The sequence below is a fragment of the Salvia hispanica genome, chromosome 5 (assembly GCF_029641045.1).
Source record: "Salvia hispanica isolate PSC_SH4W2 chromosome 5, Shi_PSC_v1, whole genome shotgun sequence".
Lineage (NCBI taxonomy): Eukaryota > Viridiplantae > Streptophyta > Magnoliopsida > Lamiales > Lamiaceae > Salvia > Salvia hispanica.
In genome coordinates this window covers 49,511,297-49,532,182 of record NC_142696.1, presented here as the reverse complement: position 1 = coordinate 49,532,182, position 20,886 = coordinate 49,511,297, and the positions used below count along the sequence as shown (strand labels likewise).

The following is a 20,886-nucleotide window of genomic DNA, read 5'->3' as shown; positions in this document are numbered from 1 at the left end:
CTTATACTCCACAATACTGTATAAATATTAAATATGGATCTCAATTAAATATCTCGTAGTTCTTTATTTAGACGGTATCCAATAAATATTTTTTTTCATTCTTACTATTTTTTTTAGTGATGTCGTATTCTACTAATCCATTTACTTATAATCACTATAGTTAATATTTCGCTAATTTTTTCCATCCATTTTACTAATCCATTCACTTATAAGCACTATGGTTAATATTTCACTAAGTTTTTACGTCCACTTTACTTCGTAAAGTTAAAATAACTTCTTAAAATTGCACTGGTCGAATATGAAACATCTAATAAAGACCGGAGGAAGTATATGTTTCTCATTAATATAAATAAATGGAGTATATAATACACACTCAGTAACAATGCTGGAATCAATTTATTGATGGAAGGAGAAACATATATTTATAGTATTTATGAGAATTTTAATAATTTTATATGATGTTATACAATTCGTATAATTATTTTATACTATTATTACATTGGTTTTAATACAAGAAATAGAGTAGTATAAAACAAAATTAGTTGATACTAGTACTAAAATTTATTCATAAAAGTCGTTATTCACCAAAAATGCTGGTCCAACCAAAATCAAGAATTGAGTGACAGAAAATACTGACGAAAAAAATTAAGAATTGGGTATTTTCAAGGCTTAAAATTCATAAATAACGTAAAGAATCTATGCATCAATCATGGTTTGGATTTTCACTATGAGGAGTAAAACACAACACGTCAGATGCAATTCCGACCAATGAAGAGCCCACAAACGCAATATGAGTCCAACATTTTGGTAGTGGTTGCTCTTTCAAACCAAAACGTAGTGCAAACTTCTGGAGATTGCGTGATCCCTTCATTTTTCTTTCTTTCAATAATTTTGAGCTGCGACCTGTAATTTCTTCCATTTATTGGTTTATGCTGAAAAAGGTTGGATTTTTAATGATGCCTTTGATTAGAATTGGGTATTTTTGCTTGATTCAGTGATGAATTTAGACACCCTTTGAGCTGTAGTAATTGTTTTTATCATTTATTATAGTTTACACATGTTGTTGTACTGTATTTGTAGAGTTCTTGCTATTGATGATCAAATGTTGATTGTGCCTCAAATGAAGAAAATTTGGGACTGTTTTGCTTTGCCTTGGTTGTTATCAGGGCATTTTGTGTTGCAACTTGAAGCACTTATTTGCTTAGTGTATTCTGTTTTAGGCATTCTAGACTAAATATTGTTTGTGGTTACTTTGTTTGAGTGATTGATCAAATATTTTGCCTTGTTTTAGGCATTAAACCATAAATGGCTGCAATTCTAGCTTCCTTTAGCTGTGGTTGCCGCGTAGGGGACCGAACAAATCAAGGAAGATTAGGAGATGATATTAGTTTCTCAGGAAACATATCAAACCATGACCTCTCAAGATTTGACAAAGATGTGTACGCCCTTGCCAAAACCCGAAAGCTCGGTAGGTTGCAGGTCTCTATGCAGCAGACAGAGTTATCCACAAAAGTTGGTACAAACGGGCGAGCAACTAAAATGGTGCCAACGACTGAGGTCATGAAGGCAAAATCAGTGTCTGTTAGTCCATCACAGGGTGTGAATGGCTCTACGAGGAATGTTAATGGTGGGAAGCTCGTGAAGAGTCCCCCAAAAACATCAAGAACCAGCGTGCTTCCGCCTATTGAAGGGCTGAAAGTGTTACCTTCAGATGAAGGCTTCAGTTGGGCAAATGAGAACTATAACTCTGTCCAGAGGAGTATAGATGTGTGGTCCTTTGTTCTTTCCCTTCGTGCACGTGTTTATTTGGACAATGCCAAGTGGACTTACATTGGAGGCTTCTCCGAGGATAAGCAGGTGGAGTTGGTTGATTGGTTAACATATAACATCATCATTTTTCTAGTAATCAGATTGGATTCATGATGCATATATGTATAAGCACAGGTGGAGAGGAGACGAAAAACTGCCTCGTGGTTAAGGGAATGTGTGCTGCAACTTGGCCCGACTTTCATCAAGCTTGGCCAATTATCCTCAACGAGATCTGATCTGTTTCCAAAAGAATTTGTTGATGAGCTTGCTAAGCTGCAGGTACCATTTACAAGTTCATATCTCTCCTCACGATTGAGCATGTTGAATTTATCTGGCTCGTGATTCAGGATAGAGTACCGGCATTTTCACCAAGCAAAGCAAAGAGCTTCATAGAAAAGGAATTGGGTGCTCCTCTTTATATGTTATACAAGGAGTTTGAAGACCTCCCAATAGCTGCTGCTAGCCTTGGTCAGGTGTTTGCTTTACATTTTCCTCTCCTCTCTCGATTTATGTCTACACTAGAAGTGAAACGAAGCAGTTTGGTGGCAACGAATAGGGTTGAAGGGAATTTCTGTTCATATAGTGCCAATACATAACTACAAAATAAAATAATTTCAAAAAATTACACATTTTCACATGCCTTGCTGATTGTCTTTTGGAAATCTTGATAGGTGCACAGAGCTATCTTGCACAACGGAGAGACGGTGGTGGTAAAAGTCCAAAGACCGGGACTAAAGAAGCTCTTCGATATTGATCTTAGTGAGTGCTAGCTACTCAACAATTTCAGATAAAGTAGCTTTGCTACTGCTTTATGTCATGATCTGTAACACTCTCGTTCTTCAGAAAATCTAAAGCTAATTGCTGAGTACTTCCAAAAGAGTGAAACTCTTGGTGGCCCGACAAGGGATTGGGTTGGAATATACGAAGAATGTGCAAAGTAAGCTACACAAGAAAACGTACTATAAGTTTACGACCAAATGTGGCATGTTTTATTCATTGATTCTCGGTAATTTCAGGATCTTGTATGAGGAAATCGATTATGTTAATGAAGGAAAGAATGCTGATAGATTTCGTCGTGACTTTAGAAATATAAAGTGGGTCCGAGTTCCTGTATGTTTCCTCCTTTCTTAGCTTTGTTATATTATTCATACAATCAATTCATATTTCATTGCCATTTTTAGTCATTTTTGGTCCATTGCCTCGAAAAAACCAATCTTTTTCCTCGAATGTGTTTCAATGTTCGTTATGTTGTTCATTGAGGATATCGTTCTTGCTCGTTCCAGATGGTGTACTGGGATTATACAGCAATGAAAGTGCTAACATTGGAGTATGTTCCTGGTATATTACTCTCATTTTACATTCATACATCCCTTTAAAAATCCATGTCACCTCAATCACATATATGTGTGTTGAAATTTCATCATTTCAATCAGGAATTAAGATAAATCAGGTGGATCTGATAGACGGGCGTGGTTACAGTCGATCTAGAATTTCTTCGCGTGCTATTGAAGCCTACTTGATTCAAGTAATCCTCTTGCTGCCAATTTTCTATTTTTCCTCTTTTTTTCCTTTTCAACTCTCTGCATAACTCCCTGCATTGTGGCAACCATTTCAGATACTAAAGACTGGTTTCTTTCATGCTGATCCGCACCCGGGAAATCTTGCCATTGATATCGATGAAGCCCTCATATACTATGACTTTGGCATGATGGGAGAGATCAAGAGCTTCACAAGGGAGCGGCTGTTGGATCTTTTCTATTCCGTTTATGAGAAGGATGCAAAAAAGGTTCGTTTCTTGCTAGATCATTTACCTACTGTCGTGCAAAACGGGATTTTTGTGTAACATGTCCGTGCAGGTGATGCAAGGTCTCATAGATCTTGGTGCACTTCAGCCCACGGGAGACATGACATCGGTATGCTATTTAAAGCAAGTTGTTGATTTATGTCAAATAGGAAAATCGAGTACGTTGCCGTTTCTGATTATCACATTTTCATGAAAACAATACGTGGATTTAGGTCAGGAAAACAGTACAGTTCTTCTTGGATAATTTGTTGAATCAAAGACCAGACCAGCAGCAAACTCTTTCTGCAATTGGTGAGGTATGTTTCTTTTTTCCTAATCCATCACTTGAAAAAAAGTATTCTTCTTCTTTCTTTTACCAATAATTGCTACATACACACAGAAATTTTGCCAATTTTAGCATGATGTCTACTTCTATAGCGAAAAATGACAGATAACTCGAGCAATGGGGGAGCAGTAGGGAGGAATAAATAAGATCATATTGTTGCTCAAGATTCTTGTTTCTCTTTCGCAGGATCTATTTGCAATAGCAACGGACCAGCCCTTCCGGTTTCCCTCCACCTTCACGTTCGTGCTGAGAGCGTTTTCAACACTCGAAGGTAAGTGCTTGTGCTCTTGAATAGGAAGAAAAAGGCGAAAACTGGCTTGTAACAAGCTAGCCACGACTATTGAGAGCTTTTTTTCAGATAAACGACTACTTATCTTGCTCGTGTGGAGCTTGATACGCCCAAAGTTGCAAGAACTTAAAGTTTGAGCATGAGCTTCGTGATTTCTTGAACATTTCACTTGGTTAACAGAGATTCATTCTGCTGCAGGCATTGGATACACTCTGAATCCGGAATTTTCCTTCCCAAAGATTGCTGCACCATACGCTCAGGTTCGTTACTTCTGCTGATCTCCTCAACTGTGTAAAAAACGCGTCAAGATCATTCATACAGTATGTATAACTTGTGCAGGAGCTCCTAGACTTGAGACAACAACGCCCAACTGGACCACGGCTCGTTCAAGAAATAAGGAAACAAGCCGATGATGTATGAAACTTCCTTCATGTCTCACTTGTAAAGGAAAATACTCAAAACACTCTGATTTCTTTTCCAAAAATTTCAACTTTTGTACTGGTCCAGGCAAGATCAACGACGATCTCCATGCCTTACCGGATCCAACGCATAGAAGACATCGTGAAACAGCTTGAATCCGGAGATTTGAAGCTCAGAGTCCGAGTACTGGAGGTTATTATCTCTCTCCCTCTTTGTGTAGGGACGAACCAACTTGGGCTCGTTTCTGTGTTTTGACACGAATAGTGAACCTTTGCAGTCGGAGAGAGCAGCTCGGAAAGCAACCATACTGCAAATGGCAACTATGTACACTGTCTGTGGAGGCACCTTCTTGAACCTTGGCGTCACTTTCGTCAATCAAGGCAGTGAAGCTATAGCAAATGGATCTTTCGTCGTTGCAGGTGAGGTCTCAAGAGCCATGAAACCTCTGTTTTGCTCAATGAGTTCATCTGTTTATGAATGATTCTTTGAAATGTAGGTGTTTTCCTCACTCTGCTCATCACATCTATGCAAAGGGTGAAAAAGCTTGACAAATTTGAGAAAATGATATAATGATTTGATCCATCCTTGAATACAAAATTTATTGTAAAGTCGCTTTCGAGAAATTATACTTGCATATACTTTTCATACATATTGTTAGATTCATACAAATAGATGAATAGTTGTGCTGGATGATGATTTATAACATTCTTTTGGTTGGTCAATGTTGCATGATTTAATTATTGTAGTTGTTTTTTGAATTGTAAATTGTCAGTTTAATTCAGTAATTGTTTAGTAGGCATTCAGATATTTATATCAATATAAAGGAATTAGATCAGGATTGGCGATTTTATAAATACTAGTATCTACTCCCGTGTGATGCACGGTTCAATTAATTTTACGAAAACTAATTTAATATATCACTTTATCATCACTCGAATTTGAAAACTAAAAAACTAAACTTGCGAAAAACTTAACATCTACAAAATATTTACAATAGGCATATATATAGACTGCATATGTATTTGTTCTAAATTTTTCATCCTACTTTTTTTCTCTTCTAGAATTCTCTATTTTTTTCTTATATATTCTATTTATTCCTAAATATTTCTATATATAAATTATCTTCAAATTTTAATTACAAAAATCAGGCTTATTATTTATTTGAACACATTCCGTACAATAAAAATACTAAAATAAGAAGACGATGAAACACTACTCAGTTGACAAAACATTTTTTCTCAATTCAATAGGTTAGGAATTCAGATCATCACGAAAATTAATAGGCAATCTTTATTGATCATTTTTTTCGAAAAATAAATAAAAGATGTGGGAAGTAGGTTTAAGATGGTTTTCTCAATTTCATATACAATTGTACTTCCGCAAGTTACAATTTGTATATTTAATACTCCTATAAAACTTTTTTATTAAATAGATGTATGAATATAGCAATAATTAAGTATAAAATAAAATTATAATATAGTAAAATTAATCACAACTAATAACTATAATGTCAATCTAGAGTAATTTAAGTAAAATGTTAAAATCAATTATGCAATTAGTATTAAAACAACAAAAATACATATATTGATTAAAACATTTTTGGATATAAAAAGAACAATCTTATTTAAACAATAAATAGTAAAATTTAATGTCTAACACAATAAATATGAAATTATTAATATACAATCTATAATGTTCAAAATATGGAAGCCATTGTCATATAAAAATATAATAAATATAATCTACCTTCATATTTTATCAATCTCAAAGATTTACTCTGTCTGTCCGCTATTAAATGTCTCATTTTTCCTTTTTCGTCCGTCTGCCAATAAATGTTTCATTTCTCTTTTTCCATAATTGGTAGGTGTACCCTACATTCCACTAACTCATTTAGCTCACATTTTATTACAAAACCAATATATAAAAATAAGTCTCACATTCCACCAACTTTTCTACCCATTTTACTTCATAAAGTCAAACAATTTCTTAAAACCCGTGTCGGTCAAATATGAGACATTCAATGGCGGACGAAGAGAGTAATTTATTAAATTAAATAATAAATTCATCACATTAATCCAAGTCATCACATAAATCCATAAGAATTTGTTATATCATATATGTCTCATAAAAGTAAACCCTTCACCTATATAATTGGGTCAACTAATTAAAAAATGTATTCCTAACAAACAATTTATTAGGTATAGTAACTTATTCATATTAAAACGTTACCCTCCGACTTCTCTTTGTACTCCAATACATCTCTATCTTATCATTTATCCCGATATCTTTTATCCGCCTCCATCTAGCTCGGGTGCCTTTCTTCATCACCAGTTATCATCTCCTGCACCTTTCTTGTCCTGCACCGGCGCAATCTATTCCATAAGCCAATTTTTCACCATCTACACGTAATAATTTCAAACAAAAACCAACTACATACCCTACATTACAACTTTTGCCATTTCGTTGACTTAGGTGCTCTTTTTGCATAAAATTTGTTGTCGTTTCTTTTATAAATTATGGCAAATGACATATTGTTACCCTACATTACAACTTTTGCCATTTCGTTGACTTAGGTGCTCTTTTTGTATGAAATCTATTGCCGTTCCTTTTATAAATTATGACAAATGACATATTGTTCAAAAATATAGCTAAAGGATTCAGATACTTTTACTCGACATTAATTTATAATTTAGTGGATATTGATTTATAATTATACCAAATTAATGGCATTAACATCCTCCATTTGACTACATAGTATATAAATCTGTTGCCGCCTCCTTAATAAATTATGGCAAATGACATATTGTTCAAAAATATAGCTAAAGGATTCATATACTTTTACTGGACATTAATTTATAATTTAGTGGATATTGATTTATAATTATACCAAATTAATGGCATTAACATCCTCCATTTGACTACATAGTATATAAATCTGTTGCCGCCTCCTTAATAAATTATGGCAAATGACATATTGTTCAAAAAAAATAGCTAAATGATTCATATACTTTTAGCCGACATTAATTTATAGTTTAGTGGATATTAATTTATAGTTATACCAAATTAATGGCATTAACATCCTTCGTTTGACTACATAGTATATAGTTATACATTTAATGACATTAACATTTCACTTGGCTACATAAATTATAAACATAACTTATTAAGTAATATTCATAATTATTCCCAAAATTTATACATATTCAAAATATTGTCCAAAACTCGGCTTTTATATATGTATAGATTCCAGTCTTTAGTTAAATCTATTTTATTACTCCCTATTACTATATGACACGAGTATTCTAGTATTATGAAATACGATGAATAATTGTTTTATAAGAAATGAAATAGGCAATAATAATTCAATTGTCCTGTTATTTTGGTGGATATAATTTCATGATTTTTTTTGTTTCATCTATCGTACTTTCTAAAATAGAAATAAAAAATCACAGTAATAATGTACTAGTACTAAATTTTTAAGGCTCACAAAATCATTTTTTTCGATCGGTACTAGATGAACATATAATATGTTCATAATTTCATAAATAGCAAATAGTAGGAGTAATGTATTTTCCACGGTTGTATTTCCTATTTATTTGTACAACTACAATTTAAGGATAATAATAGTAATATAAAGTTGGGTTGGTATGGTTTAAAAATCACGTGTCTATATTCGATTGATTTCTTTTTATTTTTTATTTTGGATCGATGATTACTAAGCTTTGTTAGAAGTAGTAAATTGATTGATCCAATCTGCATTCTGCCGTATTAAGATGGGCTGATTAATTTTTGGTTAATTGATTCGTAGCTTAGTCTTTTAAAATATATTTTATATAATTGGTCTTTATTTCTTTTGTTTTTTTACTACGCTATATATCATTTTAAATGTGCACATGTTATAATTAATGCCCATTAATTGCATAGCATAACATAGTGGACTTTGGTTGAAGACAATTAGTTATTTGTTAATGAAATTATTTACCGAACATGTGCAATAATTTTATTTTTTAACACGTGTGTATTAATTTATACTGATTTAGGAGTATTGAGCTATTATCCTCTTCAACAGATTAAACTTTGTGTTTGTATTTTCAATAAATATAATGTTTAACTTCTGTCATGTATATATTGCATGCACATTAAATTAATTTTATTCTTAATGCTGTTAAAGAAAGAGCACTTCCATCATATTTTTGCCAACAAGAGTTAAGAGGGAATTGAATTTCAATCTTATTGTAAGTTTTGTTTATATTTTACTGACTAAAAAGCTATAGTAATTATAACCATTTGGTGTTTAGTTCACTGCCTTGGTTAATTATGTATGAATATACTTGTAGCAGAACAAAACATACTCCACTTATTTTGATATCGACTATTCGGAGTAGTTACAAAAATGATAAAAAATTTACTTAATCACTTAAAAAGTCATATGAATGCGGTAGAGGTGGGATGATACAATAAAATACTAGTACTCCTAATTGATTAGGTCAATAAGCTAGGCTTTATTAAAATTTAATTAAGTAAATGCAAGTAGATAAAAACTATGCAAAACTTTTCGAGGCACACATTTCCACTGACTTTTCCCATAGTCATTCCATATATCAAATCCCAACAGTTTAAGTACTACTAAGTAGGAGTATAATATTGTTCCTTTCAATATTTATGGTAATTATGACTCTTACTATACATACTATGATTTCGATTATGACATAGTAGTAATATAATCTCATATAACTATATAGTAGTAAGAGACTCTCAACCATATCTCACTTAATCACATCAAAGATGCTTTTATAAATACTTATTTATCTAAATATACAGCTATTAATTGTTATTTATTGCCTGCAAATAAATATGATATTCATATAAATAAGAAAAAAAAAATCCCATTTAGGAATACAAAAATCCCAATTCACAAATTGGCCTCTAAACATTTGAAACAAAGATCCAATCTTTATCATAAAATCTATAATAATATTTTGATGGAGTATTAAAAAATGACGATTGTTTGAGTGTGGAGTCAAGAAAGCCGGTTAACTGAGTCACTATTCAAACTCCACCAGCTCACACACTACACACAGTGAAGCCACCCACCCACCAACCCACCCCTTCTCTATATATAGGCGACAACGAGCTTTGCTGGAGTTCCATCATCGCTTACACTCCTTTTTGGCTGCTCCATTCTTCAGGTAAATATTTGTTTCTGTAAATGTGTATGATTTTAGTGTTTTTTCTTATCTGGGATCAGATTTTCTTCAAAATGGCCTTTTATGTTTCTTGCAAATTTCTCAGTGGCTGTTTTCCCTTTTGATTTCTTGTTTTTGGTTAGATCTAATTCTCGAACCATTCATGTGTTTTTTGAAGCTGTTCGTTTGTTTACTCTGTTGGAGATCTATACGTGTTATTCTGTGTGTATGTGTGTGTGTGTGAAGAGAAATCAGACTAGATCAGCTGGCTTTTAGTGACTCTGGTTATTTGAATTGTTGTTTACTATTTCTTGATTGACTGCTTTTGAAGAATAGGTTGGATTGTTGATTACCTAACAGCTAACAACATGCTTCTTCTGTGAAGAGATAAAAAAACAACATCTTTTAGAAATTTGAGGATCATGCACAAGATTGTGTTTTTTACCTCTGCAGCTTCACGCTCTTTGATTTGTGTCAATTTTGCATTTAATCTCGATGAATTTCGTTTTTAACAGGCTTAATTTTGCTCAAGGTTGATCATGGCACCAGAAGCTGCTTCAATCAATCCAAAAGGTACCTTTTTGTATGCATCAACATCAACTAGCTGCAATGCATGCTAATGCTAGATTTTACTTCCCTCTCTGTTTGTTAGCACTTTTGTCTAATCTTGGGGTTCTTTTACTTACCAATATTCAGTCATTAATTAAGCTTCAAGTATCTCACACTGAGTTTAGAGAGTGATCAATGACATGAAGAATTCCATTATACTACGTGTTTAGAGAGTTTTTTAAACTAATAATTATGTAGACATGTATAGTATGGCTTTTTCTCGAGTTAGATATGTAGTATTTCCTTTGCTTTATTTGTATCTGCATTCTGCTGCATATTAATATTAGTATTTTGTAACTGGTCTTGTTCTTGTATAGCATTCCCTTCCTTGCTCAAAAGGCTTCTCTTTTCGGTTTTATGGACCTTTATAGTTCAAAACCTTAAAGCATCTTCTTTTTTTGTTGGCATTTGATGTACTCTTGCACATTTGTCTGACACTACTCTCTTGACAAAAGCTTATTGTCTTGCCTTTTCTGTAACGTAGATGTTTGCATCGTGGGTGTTGCTCGGACACCTATGGGTGGTTTTCTTGGCTCACTTTCATCAGTTCCGGCAACAAAGCTCGGATCTGTAGCTATTCAGAGTAAGACGACAACCAGATTAAATAGCATCTTTCAATGTCAGAGTTTATGGGTGTTTAATCTATTATTTCTACCTACCACCGACTTTCAGGTGCTTTGAAGAGAGCAAATATCGATCCATCACTTGTACAAGAAGTTTTCTTTGGAAATGTACTTAGTGCGAACTTAGGACAGGCTCCTGCCCGCCAGGCAGCATTGGGTGCCGGAATCCCGAATTCAGTAGTCTGTACAACCATCAACAAAGTTTGTGCCTCTGGAATGAAAGGTCAGTTTCATAGCATCTGAGATACGACAATCTCCTAAAGAGTTTTGATTGTGTTTTAATGTATCACTTAATTGGTAGTATTCTGTTTTGGTCGAGAGTCTCGTGACATTAAATATTCTCTGTTTGCATGGCAGCAACCATGCTAGCAGCACAAAGCATCCAGTTGGGTCTCAATGACGTTGTAGTGGCCGGTGGCATGGAAAGCATGTCAAACGCCCCAAAATACATCGCAGAGGCGAGGTTGGTATTCACTTCACATTAAGGAAATAAATATTGATAGTCTTATTCTATGTAACAGTGTTGGTCAAAATGAGAAATGCTGCCATGCTAATAAGCCACTCACTTATTCATTTTATCTTGGCATATTCTAGGAAAGGATCTCGACTTGGGCACGACTCTCTTGTTGATGGAATGCTGAAAGATGGACTCTGGGATGTTTACAACGACGTGGGCATGGGTGTGTGCGCTGAATTATGTGCTGAGCACCATAGCATTACAAGAGAGCAGCAGGTTTTTCTTTGTTGCTTCGACTCCACAAATTTTATTATCCGAAATTCACTTCCACTGCAACTTTTTGCATTCTAAAGGATATATTTTATTAATTTGATTTCCCAAATTTGCAGCCAATTGCTATTGGTATTATGTTTATAACACTGCTTATTTTGTGCAGGACGATTTCGCAGTCCAAAGTTTCGAGCGTGGAATTGCTGCTCAAGATGCCAATTCCTTTGCTTGGGAGATTACTCCAGTAAGATAACTGGATATTGACCTATAGATGCAGTTCATTTTTTACGCTGTTGCTTTATAAATGTCCTTTTTGTGGATTCAGGTTGAAGTTTCCGGTGGGAGAGGACGACCATCCACCATCGTTGACAAGGACGAAGGTCTTGGAAAGGTGAAACCTAAAAATATACTACCAGAAATTTGTTGTTTTTAGCAAAAGTCAATATTCCAACAGTCTAGATGCATTAAACATTGCAATGTTAATCTCATTAGGCCACGATATATCTCCATACGTAAAATATATGAATTTTCATTATTGACTACTTTTTCTCTGGTCAGTTTGATGCTGCAAAATTGAGGAAGCTAAGGCCGAGTTTCAAGGAAACAGGCGGAACTGTCACAGCTGGAAACGCTTCTAGCATAAGGTACGTCCTGTACATTCCCTTTTGTCCTTTACAGTTAATCTTAGTTACACGACTCCGTAGAATTGCACTAAATATGGGCAAATTTCCTTGAAACTTAATTTATTAATTAAGTAATGAATTTGATCTGGTTTTTCAGTGATGGTGCCGCGGCTCTTGTTTTAGTAAGTGGACAGAAAGCTCTTGAACTCGGGCTTACAGTCATTGCTAAGATCTCTGGATATGCTGATGCCGCTCATGTATGTGTGCTTATACGTCCTCTTTGTGAATCTTGAACCATCTCGTCTCCTGCGTGCTCATCAGTTTGTGACTGCTGAGTTTACATTGTATTGTTTCAGGCCCCGGAACTGTTTACGACTGCCCCAGCTCTAGCAATCCCCAAAGCACTCAAGAATGCTGGTATAGAAGCATCTAAAGTAGACTATTACGAAATCAATGAAGCTTTTGCAGTTGTGGCTCTTGCAAATCAGAAGCTATTGGATCTTAGTCCGGTGAGTTCTAACCTTTAAATTTACTAAATAAAACAATATAATAAAAGTAAAGATGTTTACACTCCATTACCTGTATGTGGTTTTGATAGAAATATTACATTGTTCTAAAGTTTTATATGTATATATTATTTGCAGGAAAGAGTTAACGTAAATGGTGGAGCTGTGTCTCTGGGGCATCCTCTTGGTTGCAGTGGTGCTCGTATCTTGGTCACTCTTTTGGGGGTATGTTATCCTCTCTCAACTAATCTTTCGATTCAAAACAAATTCCTCATGGATCATTCAGCATGGAGATTTTGTGCATCTTGGTTGATTCGTTTCTGAGTTGAAATCAGTTTTCATTGATTTTCGAATCGTGTCATTTCAGGTTTTGAGGCAAAAGAACGGAAAGTATGGTGTTGGTGGTGTTTGCAATGGAGGAGGAGGCGCCTCGGCCCTCGTCTTAGAACTCGTGTAATCCTCCCCAGTTTGTGGTAAGCCTTGGCTCAAATTTGCATCACTTGGTCATGTTTCAATGGTAGCTTTGAACGACTGAAAAAGCTAGCCATCGAACTCCCTTTAGGCCTTGGAGGTGAAATGTTGCCCCTAGTTGATTTCTCCAATCTTATTTTCATCGCACTTGGAAAAAAATCAGTCTTGGGTTCGTTTTCAAGTTCAATTTACATTCACAAGGCCATAGGGGAGAGGAGTGTTGTGTCAGACTGTTTAATCGGGTGAAAATCTGGATATGAGTACCCTTTGACCCAAGCTTTTGCGTTGATACGTTAATTGCAGTTGTTGTATGGCTAAAGATGTCTGATTGTAAAGTCGACCAACATTCGTTTACATTGCAGATTTCGTTGCGGACGATGTGACTGGCAGCAGAAGCAGCTATGCCTGGTTTCTAGCACCATTGAAGAGATGGAGAAAGCAGAGGGAAGTAGATTAATCTGTACCATCTTTCAGTTTTAGATCAAAATCCTTGAGAGTTTTTTCTGTGTGTTGTCTATCTTTGTTGAGCCAATGAATTTAAGTTAGATAGTAGTACATGTGAGTGTGTTTCTGACTTATATTGGTGTGTACCTTTTATCTTAATAAATAAACATATTTCGTAATTTATTTCATCAATTTAAGCTGTAAATCGATAATGTCAGATGGACATTATAATGTATTGATGTCTGATGAATCAAAATATCAGATATACTAATACGAAAAGATCCACCCTCGAAGCGAATCCCCTCAGGCATCTGCAACGTGCGAGTTTCAGATCTAGACGTCCCAAACTTGTGTGCTAAAAGCCATCTGAGGAGGAAAGAACTAGCTCCTGTGAGATCTAATGGCTCAAAATCGCGTTGTACACTGCCCTCGGGACTAGGGTGGGCTTGAGCCCCCAAAGCTGAAGTTTTTATGTTAGCCTCCTTTGGGATCTCTATGCACAAATCTCAGTAATTATGTTACATTTTTTGGTAATACTTGACCAAATAATTACAAGAGTAACTATTGTATTTTTCTATTTCAGAGATTCAATTCGTTTGGGAGAAGCATAAATTATCCAAACTTAATCCATTTATTCATAACCAAATAATCCAATGCAAGTCTCCACAAATTTAAATTAAAGTCATGAAACTGATCGATCTACCATTAGGTGAAGAGGACTACAAATCTAACTCAAGTATAAGGCTGCACTTTTACTACTCGGTTTTAGGAATAGAATACGTAGTTACGTAGGGCAGTAACAACCCTAAGGCACACTCTGAGTGTAGTGTTCTCAGTGGCTTGTGTAGCTATGCGTCTCAAACAACTTCATATGTACTCAGATATGATCCTAAGATCATCATATTGGATACGTCATCATCCTTCAGCTAGCCGCTTCCATCCAGTTGCCCGAGGGAGGCCAGATGTGCCATATATTGCTGGAACATTGCAAGAAAAAAGGAAACTCAATATTTAATCAAAGAAGCAGCATCTGTTCCACAAAATTATTGGAAATTTGAACTTTCATTTCTGCTTTTGTTCACCAAGTTACAAAAAGCAAAATGATTCATTTGAAGTGGAGTTGGGGAGGAACAACAATATCAAAGAGTCTTAAAAAAATTGCATAAAACCATCTATCCTCTTAAATTTAACTAATGGATATCTGTTTTAATGGTCGTATGCACCACAAGCAGAAGCAGACGACACAAATATATAAACAAGTAGAAAGAGGTAAGGTATCAACTTACTGAATGGTAAGCATATGGTGATTTCCCTTGCCGTTCAAAATGTTTAGCCAAAATGCTCCATTCAATTGGCCCCCACTCCTCTATTTCAAAGCAATTGCCGAGTGCAGCTTTATACAACTAAAAACACATCAAAAGCTCTATTAGCCAAACTTAAATTAAATCTCAATATCCAAGTGAAGCGCAGTATACTATTCAGTGTACAGAATATCAGATACATAAAATTGAGATACTGTAATCACAGGAGCACAACACAATATACATATATCACATGAACTTAAAACAGCCAAACTGTTCCTCGAGACACTGATGTGGCCTTGAGTTTAAGCTACATAATTCCGTTTCTCAATACTAGAAAACAGTACTGCAAAGTTCAAACACCCCCTTCCTTCACCCAGAACCAAAACTGAAAAAGAAAAAACCCGTTTTTCTTCTTAATAACCTGAGTAGACATACCTTCCCAGTATCGGTAAGAAGCTCAGTGCCAGCTGGATAAGATGCATAGAATTGATCAGCCCTCGAGTGTCCAGCTCTCGTCCTAATTAGACATATACATAAGAAGTTTGATAAATAGTACACCAAAGAAGAAAGGAAGTAAAAAACGAATTACACCAATTTTGCTTCTTTTCTTGATAGAATTTCACTCTCACAATCAGAACTTAATTAAAACGTTGAAGAAATGAAAAAAACAAGTGCAGAAGAGCTTGAGCAAAATTTCCACAACCATCTCTTCCATTTTAAAATTAACTTAACCCTTTACATAATCACATCAGTATTACCAGTAACCAACTCTTCACACTACAATAATGAAACCTAAATCAAAGTCAAATAAGCATAAACTGAAACACCTTGGTCCAAGATCAGAATGGCAGCTATGCTAAACATAGAATTGAGCTCCAATAGCTGCTAAAGACAACGGTTTTCAACTCCTAACTTCCAAATTATCAACCAAAACAGAACAAGGAAATAAATACTGACGTATTGTTGGTGTAAGCAAAGTTGATCAGCGTAGAAAAACAGAAAAAGCCAGTGTAAGACACGATTCTCCTCAACTTCTGAATGTTCAGAATCTCTAACCAGCCATTACGGATCCGCTGCCACATTTTCGATGGTGCGAAATAGGTATTCACATCAACAGTCCTAATAAAATCACAATGTAGGGTTCAGTCAGACATTTTATCAAACACCTAATTCGCATTCCATTAAAGAGGAATAAATGAGAAGGATGAAAAATAACAGAATAGCAACCTCGAATTTGAGATGGAGCGCCGGAGTCTCAGCGGAGAAAGGTTTCGCAGTCGACGTCCTCAGCTCTGTGTGTGTAGTGTGTGAGAGTGGGGACAAAGAGAGATACGACGCCTCGGTTTAAAATGGCTCTTTTAATTATTTTAAATAAATAATTTCTCGTCCTTTTCTCTTTTACTAATTAATCAATTATACAATGAGATTAATCAATTATACTATGAGTCTTGCCATCTATAAATGAGATTATTATGCAGTAAATAACTACATGCAGGGCCGTGATAAAATGCAAACTCTATATATTGCACAAATTCTAAACTATAATCTGGACCGTTAGAAAATATCAATCAATGATAAAATTACAGCATAACAAAGCGTGCAGAAAATATCAATACAACATCAATCCTTAATTTGATACTGTAGGTATTTTTCTGTTGATGTTATTTTATCATCCATTGACATTTTTCAATGCTCCAAATCATAGTTTGAGTTTGTACGATATTTAGAATTTATATTTGATTACATTCCATTATATGCATTTGAGACTAGATGTGTCATAATCCAAAGGAGGATCTAACTAACTAACGAACCTTCCGAATTTTGAGATGGGTTGGGCCAAAATTACCCGTGTTGACCTACTAGCTCAGCCCGGTTGGAATAATATGCATAATATCGTAAAGAATCGAGTTTTAGGTTGGTTATGATCACTGGTTTGGGCCTAAATTCTTCATATGCGCAATGCTCATGGGCTGGGCCTCAATGTGTTTGCCAAGGCCAACAAACCTAACCGGCCCAACTATCGGTACAATGCAGTTCCTGGCCGGAACCGTCAGACCGATATATCCGGCCACGCGTGCGATAGCAAATGATCGATAATCAAAATGACAAAATAACATCAACACTTGACTTAGTGATTTTGATACATTTTTTTTAGGTCCAAAAACCTCAAGTTTTTTACACTACCACAAGATATCAAATTCAAAAGCACAAAGCAATCCTCAAGCAACCTTTTAGCCAAATGTAAGCCAAGAAGCAGCCAAAACCTCACTTGAAGAGCTTCCTCAAGCCGTCGAACAGCCTCAGCGCCTTCAACTCGCCGCTCCTGATATCTCTCAGCCGCCGTCTCAGTATCTGTTGGCAACCCATCAAACAGATCACATCAAACACCCTCATGCCACAAAACAGATCAAGAAAGCAAAAACATCATCATCTGTTCCTTTCTTTCTTTCTTTTTGTCGTATAAAAACATCGGCTACGCTTACATATTGTGCACGAAACAGCATCCTCCGCTCACTGGTACACAGATCAACAGCAAGCTGCTTCAGGAACACTTTCCTGTTGAGAAGCTTCGGGTTTGTCACGTCCAAATCCATTGATCCACTCGTCTGTCGACCACAACATATCAGCTCACACATTCGTTCATTCAACAACAGAAATCGCGGCTCTGGACTCAACTAACCTGAAGGAACTTGGAGTACTTAGATATGCTGGCCTCACAAGCATCGAGTATGAACTGCAACGCGTCTTCCTCTATTTCACCATACCGGATGTCCTTCTTGGATGTCGTCTTGTTTGACGCTGCAGCAGCCATCTGCACAAACCTTGTCACTAACATTTCAAAACATCCGATCTTTTGAAAAATAGGCAACAAAAGACCTCATCAAACTGGTTGATCATGCTAGGGGGGCTGACTGCAAGGTAGGCATAGGCCATCAGCTCCAATGGCCAGCCGGTTATTTGTATAGGAAAACACTGCGTCCTGTTAGAATAAAGACGATGGATTTCTGTCACGAGGCACGTTTCGTGCTTTAGATTAGTCAGGCATCTGATGAAAAAACACACTCACGTGGACAGTCCCTGCTTCTTGAGAGCTGCCACCTTCTCTTTGTAGCACTTGTCGGACTTGCTGATGGAAAGAGACAGCTCAACGGAGTCGCTAGGGTTGGTGCCTTCCCGGGGCACGAATCCATATGAAAGCAACAGCTCTCCGTTGGATTTCTTACCATATGATATGAAGACCTGCATCATCAATTCATAACCATAAACCACCTCACATCAAATTTATGGTCTATTTTTTTCACAATGGCGCGATTCTTGAAGCTCGAGTACCTGCTCACCTGGCTGATATGCTCTATCTGTAGTGAAAACTACCCCCTGAGATGATCTGTCATAATCAAGAAACGTATCTACCTAGTTCGTTACGAAACATTGAGATTAGAGATTTATCGCAAAAATTAGCAAGAATGGATGAGCGTGTTACATCGGATTAGCCTTACCTCGCAGCTATGGTTAAGCATATCTGCCCAAGGAACCAAAGCAACCCTTCCATCCATCGAGGGTAGACGAACCTGATGTAAACCAGGAACTCTCAAGATGATGGATAAATGACAAAGCTATTTGAAGAAGGCATGAAAGTATAGATATACCAAGCGAGAAAAAAGTATGCCAAATGACCATCTGTAACTTTCCATGTTGAAGACCTGCATAACACATAGCAACAGCCAAATGAAGCAAGTGGAATACATAACCATTACATGATCTCCTTTTATATTAGGATGGAGCTGTGACTACGTAATGCAAAATTAAACAAGATGACATTTCACTTCACATCAGATGATTTTCGGAGTTGCTGTCTTTTTATGCTACACAGAAGAACCAACAATTCTGAAAATGTCTTCAATTACTCAAACAAGCAACAGAGCGTGCAAATTCAAGAATGTTGGCCGGACACAAACATAGACAGAGAAAACGGAGTGTACCTCTGCAGGAAATAAATCAGGATGCTTGGAAAAAATCCTGTCCCTTAAGTCAATGTATCTGCACAAGAAGTTAAGATAGGTCTTAAAAAGATTGAACGACATCTATTTTGTACGAAACATGTAGATGCAGGAAGCCATACGTTCCAGTAACATCGTTGATCCTCTCAATTGCACGTTGTCTTATTTGTGAGGCTTCAAGATATCTGTCTAGCTCCGGACGTGTCCTGAAATCACATGGAGCAGCTGTAGAGAAACCAACTGAGCGATAACCCAATACGTGTGCAGCCTTGGGAGATTTAATGCATGTAATTACCAGTAGAGAAGTGAATAGGGCTGCCTCGGCAAGGCTGCAATGTAGTTGCTCCATCTTGAAGAATTCATGAGACATGCCTCGCTGATCAAGTATGTTGCAAGCAGTGGCCAATCTGGCACGTTGTACTGTTTTAGCACCTCACCAGCCTCACGACAGCTCCAGTTCTAAAGCCACGACTCCGGTGCAAAAGCAGCCACTAGTTAAGTAACTAAAGTAATCAAAGTATCTTTTTTCCTCTCATAAGAAGACCTATTTTCTTTGATTGAACAAGTTTCTTAACCACAACAGCTAAAATACAACTAACAGAGAAACATATATCTGTAAATGTCCAACTGGGACAACATATTAGATACACTAACAATGACATTATGATCTAACAAATCTTAAATTTTCTACGAAAACAAGAGAAACGGATAAGAGGGCAATGGACTTATCAGCACGAAATTCGCCTAAATAGTTTCTAGAGTTAAGGAAGGCATGAAGTTGTTCAGAAATGACATCCAATGATCAAATGAAAGCATGTTAGAAGACATATGAATCATTAATCAGAAGTAAAAGACATGAATTGAGACACTCTCAATCAGAATCTAAACCATATAAAAGTAGTCACAAACAATGCTTCTGCCATATAACCATATCTCTCCAACTAGCAAATCACCACATAAAAATGCTACTACTAAACAAACAAAAATGAAAAAACAACACATAATCCATTCTTACAAAAACAAGTAGGAGTATAATAAAACTCACAGAATCAGCAGTGATGAAGAGAGAGGGAGGCACAAAAAGCAGCTTCTCTCCCTTCCTAACATTCTTGAGAGCAACAAGCCCTCTCTCTCCGACCTCCACCTTCTGTATGCCCATCTTCTGCGGCGGCAGCCCGCTCTCCGACAGCCACGCCTGCAGCGCCGCCGCGTTTTCCACGGAGTCGACATCGCATCCCCACAGCACGCCTGCCATGGCGGTGTTCTCGCCGGCGGCGGCGGCGACAGAGCACCGGATTCGGTCGAAAAAGGCGCCTCTTTTGGCGGTTGGTGGGACGCAGCAGCCGTGGGAGTGGGATCTGGTGGTGTGGAGAGATGGGTTTTTTGAGAAAGTGGGTAGGAACGTCGTTTGCAGGATTCTTGAAGCTCCTGCCATAGCTAGCTAGCTTATCTGTTTTTTGATTGGTAGTTTAACAGTTTATAAAGCATTCTATTTTTAAATTTGCTCATTAGTCCGTCGGGAATCACCTAATCCTAATTTTGGTTACTTTCTTTTTTTTCACGTGCCCAATGCTAATTTTGGTTACTTTCTTTTTTTTTCACATTCCCAGTTCTCAACACTTAGTTTCGTTAGAGACAATGCTTATTCGTCTTTCTCGCCATTGGCCTCTCGGACATGGAATAGTGACTCTCTTCTGGTATGGATTTCTTTGAGATGATATTTTTAAAGCATTTCTAGTTCAAAATAA

At 36.3% G+C, this 20,886-nt stretch overlaps 4 protein-coding genes across 5 annotated transcripts; 2 read left to right on the top strand and 2 right to left on the bottom strand.

Moving 5' to 3' along the window:
• The first annotated feature begins 699 nt into the window (after positions 1 to 699).
• Positions 700 to 5,369, top strand: LOC125186462 (Protein kinase superfamily protein). Of its 2 annotated transcripts, none has more exons than XM_089059618.1 (18): positions 700 to 807; positions 1,292 to 1,857; positions 1,945 to 2,088; positions 2,157 to 2,282; positions 2,481 to 2,568; positions 2,653 to 2,746; positions 2,826 to 2,919; positions 3,093 to 3,147; positions 3,243 to 3,334; positions 3,425 to 3,595; positions 3,666 to 3,722; positions 3,826 to 3,909; positions 4,125 to 4,209; positions 4,426 to 4,487; positions 4,567 to 4,641; positions 4,735 to 4,839; positions 4,925 to 5,066; positions 5,144 to 5,369. In XM_089059618.1, the coding sequence occupies exons 2-18, from the start codon at positions 1,306 to 1,308 to the stop codon at positions 5,215 to 5,217; spliced, it is 2,100 nt and encodes a 699-aa protein (XP_088915744.1). In that variant the 5' UTR covers positions 700 to 807; positions 1,292 to 1,305; the 3' UTR covers positions 5,218 to 5,369. The 2 variants fall into 2 exon arrangements, with proteins under 2 accessions (XP_088915744.1, XP_047938785.2); XM_048082828.2 differs by lacking the exon at positions 700 to 807 and adding an exon at positions 808 to 941.
• A 4,298-nt stretch (positions 5,370 to 9,667) lies between these two features.
• LOC125187879 (acetyl-CoA acetyltransferase 2) lies at positions 9,668 to 14,015 on the top strand. Its single transcript, XM_048084522.2, has 14 exons — positions 9,668 to 9,836; positions 10,349 to 10,406; positions 10,927 to 11,025; positions 11,115 to 11,288; positions 11,423 to 11,528; positions 11,660 to 11,798; positions 11,959 to 12,036; positions 12,118 to 12,183; positions 12,351 to 12,436; positions 12,573 to 12,672; positions 12,772 to 12,924; positions 13,060 to 13,146; positions 13,289 to 13,394; positions 13,755 to 14,015. Exons 2-13 carry the CDS (start codon positions 10,373 to 10,375, stop codon positions 13,376 to 13,378), a joined length of 1,212 nt encoding a protein of 403 aa, XP_047940479.1. The 5' UTR covers positions 9,668 to 9,836; positions 10,349 to 10,372; the 3' UTR covers positions 13,379 to 13,394; positions 13,755 to 14,015.
• Positions 14,016 to 14,448: 433 nt separating this feature from the next.
• On the bottom strand, positions 14,449 to 16,507 carry LOC125187881 (uncharacterized). The gene is made up of 5 exons (XM_048084524.2): positions 16,368 to 16,507; positions 16,098 to 16,259; positions 15,576 to 15,657; positions 15,123 to 15,239; positions 14,449 to 14,813 (listed from the first exon to the last, which is right to left on the bottom strand). Exons 2-5 carry the CDS (start codon positions 16,220 to 16,222, stop codon positions 14,763 to 14,765), a joined length of 375 nt encoding a protein of 124 aa, XP_047940481.2. The 5' UTR covers positions 16,223 to 16,259; positions 16,368 to 16,507; the 3' UTR covers positions 14,449 to 14,762.
• Positions 16,508 to 17,243: 736 nt separating this feature from the next.
• Positions 17,244 to 20,584, bottom strand: LOC125187878 (Rubisco methyltransferase family protein). Its single transcript, XM_048084521.2, has 12 exons — positions 20,184 to 20,584; positions 19,434 to 19,597; positions 19,261 to 19,344; positions 19,121 to 19,178; positions 18,788 to 18,841; positions 18,638 to 18,709; positions 18,471 to 18,551; positions 18,208 to 18,380; positions 18,018 to 18,120; positions 17,821 to 17,952; positions 17,624 to 17,746; positions 17,244 to 17,492 (listed from the first exon to the last, which is right to left on the bottom strand). Exons 1-12 carry the CDS (start codon positions 20,571 to 20,573, stop codon positions 17,406 to 17,408), a joined length of 1,521 nt encoding a protein of 506 aa, XP_047940478.2. The 5' UTR covers positions 20,574 to 20,584; the 3' UTR covers positions 17,244 to 17,405.
• Between the last annotated feature and the right edge of the window lie 302 nt (positions 20,585 to 20,886).

Coding starts and splice junctions, on each gene's coding strand:
- LOC125187878 (XM_048084521.2), bottom strand. CDS start 20,573: ATGGCAGGAGCTTCAAGAATCCTGCAAACGACGTTCCTACCCACTTTC. Junction 18,552..18,637: donor TGCTTAACCATAGCTGCGAG/GTAAGGCTAATC, acceptor GTAACGAACTAG/GTAGATACGTTTCTTGATTA. Junction 18,381..18,470: donor CATATCAGCCAGGTGAGCAG/GTACTCGAGCTT, acceptor TTGATGATGCAG/GTCTTCATATCATATGGTAA.
- LOC125186462 (XM_089059618.1), top strand. CDS start 1,306: ATGGCTGCAATTCTAGCTTCCTTTAGCTGTGGTTGCCGCGTAGGGGAC. Junction 3,335..3,424: donor TTGAAGCCTACTTGATTCAA/GTAATCCTCTTG, acceptor CAACCATTTCAG/ATACTAAAGACTGGTTTCTT. Junction 3,596..3,665: donor ATGAGAAGGATGCAAAAAAG/GTTCGTTTCTTG, acceptor ATGTCCGTGCAG/GTGATGCAAGGTCTCATAGA.
- LOC125187881 (XM_048084524.2), bottom strand. CDS start 16,222: ATGTGGCAGCGGATCCGTAATGGCTGGTTAGAGATTCTGAACATTCAG. Junction 15,658..16,097: donor TTTGCTTACACCAACAATAC/GTCAGTATTTAT, acceptor ATGTCTAATTAG/GACGAGAGCTGGACACTCGA. Junction 14,814..15,122: donor CACCATATGCTTACCATTCA/GTAAGTTGATAC, acceptor GCAATGTTCCAG/CAATATATGGCACATCTGGC.
- LOC125187879 (XM_048084522.2), top strand. CDS start 10,373: ATGGCACCAGAAGCTGCTTCAATCAATCCAAAAG. Junction 12,037..12,117: donor TTGCTTGGGAGATTACTCCA/GTAAGATAACTG, acceptor TTGTGGATTCAG/GTTGAAGTTTCCGGTGGGAG. Junction 13,147..13,288: donor TCTTGGTCACTCTTTTGGGG/GTATGTTATCCT, acceptor GTGTCATTTCAG/GTTTTGAGGCAAAAGAACGG.